The sequence below is a fragment of the Telopea speciosissima genome, chromosome 4, assembly GCF_018873765.1.
Source record: "Telopea speciosissima isolate NSW1024214 ecotype Mountain lineage chromosome 4, Tspe_v1, whole genome shotgun sequence".
Classification (NCBI taxonomy): domain Eukaryota; kingdom Viridiplantae; phylum Streptophyta; class Magnoliopsida; order Proteales; family Proteaceae; genus Telopea; species Telopea speciosissima.
This window is the reverse complement of record NC_057919.1, coordinates 27,606,194-27,615,584: the sequence shown is the minus strand read 5'-3', so window position 1 is coordinate 27,615,584 and position 9,391 is coordinate 27,606,194. Positions and strand designations below refer to the sequence as shown.

The following is a 9,391-nucleotide window of genomic DNA, read 5'->3' as shown; positions in this document are numbered from 1 at the left end:
TACCCGGTATAAACTCCTTCAGAAATAAAGAATTGAAGTATCCAATCATATCTCTAGCAATTAATATAATAAACTCCTTCGGAAATAAGAATTATCCACCCATGTCTCACGCATAAAGAGTTTCGAGTTTATTTTCCTTTTTTTTTTTTTCCAAATTTTCTATATTTTTTAATTTGGGAAGGAGTTTGTTGCCAAGCTGCATCATGGTTTGAGGTATAGCCAGTCATATATATAGGTATCGAAATCAGCCAGATCATGGCGGTATCCATCAAGGCCGATACCTGATAACTCGTTGATCCTGAATCGGGTATCACAGTATCGGTATCAGATAAAGGGTAAAATCATCAAAAAACTTGGGCTGTGTAACTAGGAGCCAGCACGGGAGCCAATGCGAGTGTGCACACAGGCATCCAAGGGAAGAGGCCGAGTGGTGATTTCACTACCCCATGTAAGACCCTGACCCTACCGAGCAGGGTTCTTTTCATGAGCACTCGATAAATATAATTACTTGACTCGTCCTGACTCAGTGACAGGCCAAGTGAATTTTTTGGGGCAAGGCGAGTTGAGTCAGTTCTAACCCCTGCTCTACTAAAAATGTAAAGCATGGTGCAGCATGGTGGTGTGAAAATTTTCTATTTCAATTATAATTTAAACAAAACAAGGCATTCTGACCACTCGAACCAATTGAACCCTACAAGCGTTGGTTAAACTGAAGTAATTTATGAACAGCCTCCCAATGAAGGTTCCTTTATATTTTTACCTTTGTGACCCTGAGGGGGCTCCTCTCATAGCATCATATGATCCTCCCCGATTACCATTGCCACCATTGCTAGCTGGAGTACCTGCACCACCACCAGCAACAGCAGAACCAACGTTTGTACCACCAACAGAAGAACCGGTACCAGAAACAACACCACCAGCAGGAGCAGAACCAGCACTAACACCACCACCACCACTACCACTACCATTACTGCCATAAATATGTGTTCCATCTGCTCTCCCACCCATCTGAACCTGATGTCTTCCATAACCATCCATATAGAGACTATCACCTTGAAAAGTGTGCAGATGTGATGGATCTTGAATTCCATACGCTCCCCCGTATGGATTTGGAGCTACATGTAACACAACCACTAGTATGAGTTTCAAGGATAAAGCCTACATTATTGTTTCTTTTGGGTACACCAGGAGAAGGGCTACATTTAACATAACAATAGTAGAAGTAAATGGAGGGGGAAAAGACTTTACCACGTGCTCTGTTCTCTACATTTAAAACCTCGGCTCGGAGCTTCTCCACTTCTCTTGCCACAGATATCAGATTTTTCTCCATTGCTTTCATTTGCTCCACTTGCTCAATGTTCAAGCCCTTCTCATATTGAAAAGTGGCACTGTTTGTCATAACAAGAGTATGATTTTAGAATATGCCAGCTCGTGAGTAAACAAACTATTTAGCTAAGCAGGGTGCAATTAAGGATGTTGACATCCAACATGTACAAGCAATGAAATATGAACGTTTCGACAGAGTACTGACTTACCGCAGCCTCTGGTGTTCTTCCCTCAAACCATCAAGCTCAGCCTCCATCTCTGGTAGTTCCTTAACCTCAGAGAGGTTTTTCTGTAATTCCTGAGTTGCATGCTGAATCTGGGCATTCAGCTCTTTTCTAGCTGCTATTAGACTTTGTGCCTCCAAATGTGCCTGTTGCAAATCTGTTTTTAAACTCTCACTGGCTCGAACTTCTGCCTCCATTTTTGAAATCTTATCCAACAGGACTCTAATCTGAATATCACTTTCTGTTTGGATGCTTCCAATGTGTGCCTGCAGCTTCTGCATCTCCTGTTGAGCAGCAACAATTTCCTCCTTCAAGCCCACATGACTAACTGCCAATCTTTGATTATCCCTCGCAAGCTGGTCCATCTCCGCTGCCTGAATGGCTACCTTGTTCTCCAGTAGTTCTGCAGGAGGATGTGGCTCTAGAAGGCGTTGGCCAGCAGCAGGGCCCAACCCAGGAAATGGACCATGACGCATCATCCCTGGGGCTTGGATAGCACGTCCCTCAAAGGATGATGGTATATGTCCTCTTGCAGCCATGTGTAACACAATATCTCAAACCTTGAAGGAACGAAATGACTGATTTTTCCAAAACTCTGGAGTGCAAAGACTATTCTTAATATAATTGGTTAAAGCCAGGTAATTTGTCATACAGAAATACTGAAGTGATGAGTGATGTTAAACCCCCCCCCCCTCCAAAAAAAAAAAAGTGATATACCCTAGAAGTTGGAACAAAAATATTTATACATAAAAAATAAAGGGAAATGCAGGAGATAATGAGAACATAAGATTGTGAGGGGAAGGTAGAAAAAATACTGAAGGCAGATTCATGGCACCAATATAAAGTGATGCTCGGGGAACTTGGAACATGGAAAAATGGACATATCAATAGTTTTAAAATTCTTGAGAACCTTCCTCAAACTGACTGTAAAACAATGGTTTTTAAGCACCATTGTACCAGGAAACTTTGAACTCCAAATCAAGACATTCACAAAACTATTTATTAGCAAAGACAGGAACATGAATACAAGTCCCATGCTACAATATTCTTCTTGAGCGGTGTATGAAATAGTATACATTAACCTCTTGTGGCACTCATGTAGCACTTGACCATCACGCAGTACCATTCATACAAATTATTGCAAACATTAATGTCTCAGGAAATTTGCCCACTAGAAACCTAGCTCATTCACCATAATATGGCCATAGCAAACTAGATTATCACCATTAAATAAACTATGGGACTTCATAGGGTTGTACTAGTATGGTTAATGGAATTCTGGTTCAGTCTTTGCAACAGAATCAGAATCCTTAACAGACAGGATCGCAGGCAAGCATAATTGTCAAGGCATTGCCTAGGCGTCCGGGCACCTTTCTCTTGCCTTGATTTCTGGTGTCGCCTTGGTATTTTGCCCCTTCGGTTCGCCTAGGCGCCTTGGCAACTATGCAGGCAAGTGAGAGAAAACAACCAGAATTGAACAATTTCATAAAACTCTAATACAGGAATTTCAAACCAGATCAATTCCTGGTATGATCAGCTCAAATTTGGGTCGAAGGAAGGGACCAATGGATCCAATAATCCTCCTTCAAGAAACCACAGAGATCCAAGGGCTGGATATGAATGAAATTCAGTTGCAGCAGTAGAACATAAAATAGAAGAACCTCAAGTTTGGAAGAACTGCAAAACTAGAGTCTGTTTAACCACCGCTTATCCCTTATGATCAGCAACCAAACACCTTCAGGAATCCACCAAAACAACAGCAAACTACCAGCACAATTTGAGAACAAATAGGTAGATAAGAGGGATATGACCAAGGACTCTCACCAAGGCCTAGGTAAGAATCTCACCAACCAAAACAAGGTATCTCACCAAACAACCCAGCATCTAACTAAGCTCCACTGTATCTCACAGCTATTAGCATAGAACTAAAACTTTCATTCAATTTTTTAACTTGTTCAAAATGCTTATAGGCAAGCCCTTTTATAGAGTGACTGGGAGGGTTGTAGACTCTCATTGGGACTTTCTCCTAGACTCTCTGACCATTTAATCCAACAACTCAGCCTTATCCCAACTAAATGGGGTCGACTACATGGATCCTTACCCTTCAATCAGCTCTGTTCAAGGTCATACTTCATACAAGGCCTAAGCTATGCATTTTTTCCTCACCACTTCTCCTAAAATCATTTTAGGTCCACCCCTAGCTCTTTTAGCTCCTTCAATCTGAATCAAATCACTCCTTTGCACTGGAGCAACCAAAGGCCTCCATTGAATATGACCATGCCACCACAAATGACTTTCTCGTAGCTTATCATGTATGGGAGCCACTCCCAAATCGGCTGTAATATGATCATTTCTTACTTTATCATTCTTTGTGTTGCCACACAACCATCTCAACAACCTCATCTCAACTATACTAAGTTTATCTATATGATTCTTCTTAACTGCCCAACATTCCGCACCATACATCATAGCCAGACATATGACTCCTAAACATAAATCTTGTATTATAAATCAGATTCATCAGATAAAAGCAAAGCAGCCCATCGAATGAATTTCGATACCATCTCCTTATCGGTTGGCGGAGAGTCATCTCTTGGGCAGTCGAAAGGGGGCAACTCATCTTTCATAAGACGTTCAATATTTATTATTTCATTTCCAACAAATTCAAGAGAGATTATATCTGATTTATATTGAAAGATTTATGTATCAGTCAAACTTAATTTGGTGTGCGTGAATGTTGTCAAAATCGCTCTGAATGAAAATATAGTTTTTTAAATATCAATACAAATGAATATTTTACCATACATTTGGTTTTTAGCAATGTCATACCATATTAAGATTTATGGAATTTATAGATTTGAGAAAAAACCCCAGCATTTAAAAGTTGAAAATTGCACCTACCGCCAAAAATCCAGTTTTTGTTCTTGAACTAAGGGGGGTTGACTTTTTATCCTTTGGAATATGATTTTTTTAACTATTTTTATTGGATTCAAATATAAAAACTTTTACTTAAATGATATTAGGCATAAATAAGTGTCTGTCCTGGTTTCGAGCCATGTTTCCTCAAGTTTTGATGGGCACAAGTGTCAAAACTTGCGAAATTACCAACATCATGGTCGAAACAGGTCGAAACTGGTCAAGTAGGGATTTTTTAAAGTAGCAGGCCATCCCGTTTCGGTTTCGCAATAAACTGAAATATCTTGCAGTTTCGACCGAGAATTAGAACCATGATCTCACCATCCCCATACACCAGTACTTATCATATGGATTGCTATCTCTCAATGCACAACATTCTTAATATGGAAGGCATGACCAGTCTCATAATTTTCATATACAAGTTATCCTAGAATTTGATAATTCAGGCACAAACAGTCTATAGAGATACCTACTGCTGCAAATTTTCAGCAAGAACAGAAGATGGACCTGTTGTTTTGGGTTTGGTTCTGTTTCTTGGGTCAAACTGAACCTACGGTTCAAGAATGGGACAAGTTAGCCTTAATTTAGAATGCCCAATGGGTTATAGGTTATATGGGCCATGGGCTTTAGTATTTTTGGGTTTACTATTGTAATGGGCCAATTCTATAACCCAACTATAAGAGATTTAAGGCCTATACGGGATTAAGAGGTTAATTTCTATTTTTTATTAACCTAAAGGCATTCTAATTCGTTTTGATGCAGTTGCCTTAACTTGGCTGGACCAACATGACCCACTTTGGAGGCCCAACCAAAGACTAGTCCTAAACCAGTTTTCTGGTCTGGCAAGGGCTGGTAGTGTACTTAGGATGCAATATTTATTTTAGTATATTTATTTGAAATGGGTAGATTACGTATGAGCTTCTTAGGTAGTTTCCTTTCTTAGATATGGCTTATTTTGGTAATTTCCTTTCTGGGTTGTTTCCATTTTAGTTAGGTTTCTATTCCTATGCAAGGCTATTTTCTATTTATTCATTGTAATCGTAGGAGAGCAACAGAATTGAAGATTTGAGAATTGACTATTGAAGTTGAACTTGCTGGTTTGTGCAAGAAGTAATTGTGCATGTGCGTTCCCTCTTCTCTCTTTCCCCCCCTACAGTTCTGAATTTTTCCAGGCTTCCCTCTTCTCCTAAATGGCCCTCCACCAACTTGGTATCAGAGCCGAAGGATCCATCATCCCTCCCGATCAATCTCTTTCATTCCCCTCCCAATTAATCTCTTTCAACCCATTCTTCTTCTTCTTCTTCTATATCCCTCTCTTCCGTTACTGTTCTGCGACCAGCAGCAGTGAAATTATATATATATACACACACACTGTTCGAATCCAACGACCACCCCTCCCCATTCCACAGTCTTAGCAAAACCCAACACACCTTCCCTTTCCCTTCTTCCACGCTGTAACATCAAACCCAAAAAAGAAAAAAAAAATCGTCTCTGTTTAAAATAGAGCAACCGAATCAAAATCCCACCCCTGCGATTCCCACCGACAAACCCCCAAACCTCAACTCAAATCTCAATCCCATCATTTTCGACTCTCTTGGCAAAACCCCCAACCCACCATCACCCACCTTCTTGGTTCCGCCAGAACCTTAAAAAAAGAAAAGAAGAAGAGAGCAAGAAAAGAGAACCAGAAGCAAAAGAACACAAAAAAAAAAAAGAGATGGGAAGAGAGATGAGAGACAAAGATCAACACAAAAAAAAGAACTCTTACCTGGTTTGAAGCTCCCGCCGAGCTCCTCCTTCGACGTCGAAGCTCCATCACCGTGAGCTCTCTACTAACGAAGCCCTTTGACCCCTTCAAAGTCGCCGCAGCCTCCTCCGTTACAAGTCGTGATTCGTAGCACCTTCAAGATCGCGAGTTCCCTTCCATCCTTGCAGTCCACATCTCCACCATTTTTGTACTCTTCCTCTTCCTCTGGGTCGACTGACAGAGTCCAAACCCCAACGGTGACCCCTACCCCACGATCTTTCTTTTGCTTTTTTTTCTTTACCCTTTTCTTTCCTAAACTACCCCTCAGTTTTATATTAATTCTGTTTTATCCTTTTTTTTACCCACTTCCCAGTTTGACCTTTACCTTATATGTGCTTCTCCATCACCTTTCACCTTGTGTGTTACTTGTACTTCCCATAATTACTGTTCTGCCATTAGTGTCATAAACTTCCATTTATTTACTGTTTTGCCATTCACCCTTTGTCTTTGAGTGTTTTCTTGCTTTCCCTTAACCATGGTAGCCAAAAGTGAGGCCCTTCAACAGCTCAACTCCTATAAGGCTGAAAGCGATGCCAAATTGAAGACTCTCACTACTATTGTCAATTCAATTCAGACATTGATGGAATCTATGCAAGCTTCGATTGACCGACTGTTGGCTTCTGAGAAAGGAAAGAGTCCCATGCTATCTAGGGATTCTTCCAACTTCACCCCACCACCCCCATATGGGGCTGGACAATATGAAGGAGTGGACAAAGCAGCAAGGTTGGAAGTCATTGATTTTTATGGGGACCACAACCTGGAGCAATATCTCGATTGGGTTCATAGTTTGAAAATATTCTTCAGATGGTACAACTTGACAGAGGCAAGGAAATTGATCTTTGCAGAGGATAAATTGAAAGGCATGGCTCGGGTCTGGTAGATCAAACACTAGCAACAAAACGGGACTCGAGGTCTTGGGCAAGTTACTACATGGGCTGAAATGCGAAATGCAATGGACCGAAGATTCTAACCAGATGATTACAAGTAGCATGTACATCTCAAATTTGTGCAATTGAGACAAGATACTTTGTCAGTGAGTATGTGGTCAAGTTCTATTACTTAGCCAGTTGTTCTAAGTTTGAGTGGGACGAGGAAGTCTTAGTGGCACAGTTTCGTAATGGTTTACATCCACAGATTAATGCCGCACTTGCCGCCAGTAGACTACTTACTATGGAGCAAGTAGTTCAAGTGGCATATCAGGTTGAGCAAAATTTGAGGAAACCTTAAAATTGAAGAAATTTTAAACACACACATTCTAGAGGTGATAGCTTTCGCCCATAGCGATCCTCTTTTTAGGAGAAGTTAGTTACGGTTAGCAAACCATAGGCTAGTGGTTCCTCTATGGGACCTACACAGCCAATTCGCCCTTATTCCCCACCTCGGCGAGGTTCAGACAGACCTTATTCTCCACCTCGACGTGGATATGACAAAAATTCGGTGATGCCAAAAGCATCTATTCAGTGCTTCACGTGCAAGGGGTATGGACATATGACTGCTCAGTGCCCTAACCGGTCGGTAGCCCAAATTGATAAGGACAATTTCATACCATTTGAACCGAAGGAGAAACGACACACAGGAACAGTCAATCTGGTGGTTGAACATGAGCATGAGCCTAGTGAGGTTGATGATGATGATAGTAATGGCGAGCGTCAGTATTGCTATGTTATTCACCCCCTCTTAGCTACACAGAAAGTTCCCAATGAAAAAGATAAAGATTGGTGTCGTAATAGTATTTTTCAGATCAGGAGCGATGCAATGGCAACCTATGTGATATGGTGATTGACTCAGGCAGTTGCACCAACATTGTCGCTGAAGATGTTGTTCGTAAGTTGGGTTTAAAGACGGAACCTCATCCGAATCCCTACAAGGTTGCGTGGGTGAACAATACAGACCTCAAGGTTAATGAAAGGTGTTTTCTCTCACATATTCCATTGGTGGACTGATTGATCAGGTGCAACATGATGTCCTCCATTTGAAAGTGCCACATTCTTTTGGGACACCCATGGTTGTATGACAAAAAAGCCAGGCATTGTGGTTATTAAAATACATATTCCTTTCATCATGGTGGACTTGAGATGAAATTCCTCCAAGTAAAGGATCTTCCATCTATCAAACTCAAGAAGACAGCTAATACATTTCTCCTTAAGGCGAGTTCACTCAGACGGCATTCTTGGACCCTATCCGAACAGTCGGAGTCAAGTTCTTTTCAGAGGAGGAGAGCTGATGCAGTTGCCTTAGCCTGGCTGGACCGACATGACCCACTTTGGAGGCCCAAACCAAAGATTGATTCTAAACCAGTTTTCTGGTCTGGCAAGGGCTGGTAGTTTACTTACGATGCAATATTTATTTTAGTTAATTTATTTGAAATGGGTAGATTACGTAGGAGCTTCTTAGTTAGTTTCTTTTTTCTTAGATATGGCTTATTTTGGTAGTTTCCTACTTTGGTTAGTTTCCTTTTTGGGTTGTTTCCATTTTAGTTAGGTTTCTATTCTTATGCGAGGCTATTTTCAATTTATTCATTTTAATCGTAGGAGAGCAACAGAATATAAGATTTGAGAATCGAATACTGAAGTCGAACTTGCTGGTTTGTGCAAGAAGTGATTGTGCATGTGTGTTCCCTCTTCTCTCTTTCCTCCTACAGTTCTGATTTCTTCCAGGCTTCCCCCTCCACCATGTTTATCCAAAACTTTCTTGCTTGTACTTAAAGAGTTGTTATTTTCTAGTATTGTTGCAAGATTATAAATGAGTAGGGACAAAGCATGCTTTTGTGGGATTCAGAGCTGCTCTATTGTGGAAGTAGTAGGGAAGCCTTGGTGTGATACCAAGGCTGGAGCTGTTGAGAGACCACCTAAACAGTTAGGTGAGAGGCCTAACACACAAGGTTTGAGGTCTTGGTATCTTGGCAGGTTTCGATCAGCCCAAAAACTGAGTTGTCTCGGTAACTCGACCAGATCTCAGCAGAGATTTTTTTTTTTTCAAATTTTGGCCCTTAGTTTCGGGGGCTATATGACCTAATTATAGGGGTGTCAATGGGTCGGGTTGGGCCGGGCCTGCCCTAAACCCTAACCCAACCCTAGGGGCCTTAATCTAAACGCTAACCCAATCCAACCCTGGCAGG

General features: G+C 41.2%; 1 protein-coding gene across 1 annotated transcript; it reads right to left on the bottom strand.

Annotated features, from left to right (window-relative positions):
- Positions 1-624: 624 nt before the first annotated feature.
- On the bottom strand, positions 625-2,136 carry LOC122658475 (protein FLX-like 4). Its single transcript, XM_043853452.1, has 4 exons — positions 1,536-2,136; positions 1,249-1,388; positions 939-1,115; positions 625-893 (listed from the first exon to the last, which is right to left on the bottom strand). Exons 1-4 carry the CDS (start codon positions 2,087-2,089, stop codon positions 757-759), a joined length of 1,008 nt encoding a protein of 335 aa, XP_043709387.1. The 5' UTR covers positions 2,090-2,136; the 3' UTR covers positions 625-756.
- Positions 2,137-9,391: the final 7,255 nt, after the last annotated feature.

Bases quoted from the DNA above. Each gene is read 5' to 3' on its own strand.
- LOC122658475 (XM_043853452.1), bottom strand. From the start codon at position 2,089: ATGGCTGCAAGAGGACATATACCATCATCCTTTGAGGGACGTGCTATC. The intron at 1,389-1,535 runs GTAAGTCAGTAC...TATGACAAACAG, and splicing joins GAAGAACACCAGAGGCTGCG to TGCCACTTTTCAATATGAGA. The intron at 1,116-1,248 runs GTAAAGTCTTTT...TGTTACATGTAG, and splicing joins TGTAGAGAACAGAGCACGTG to CTCCAAATCCATACGGGGGA.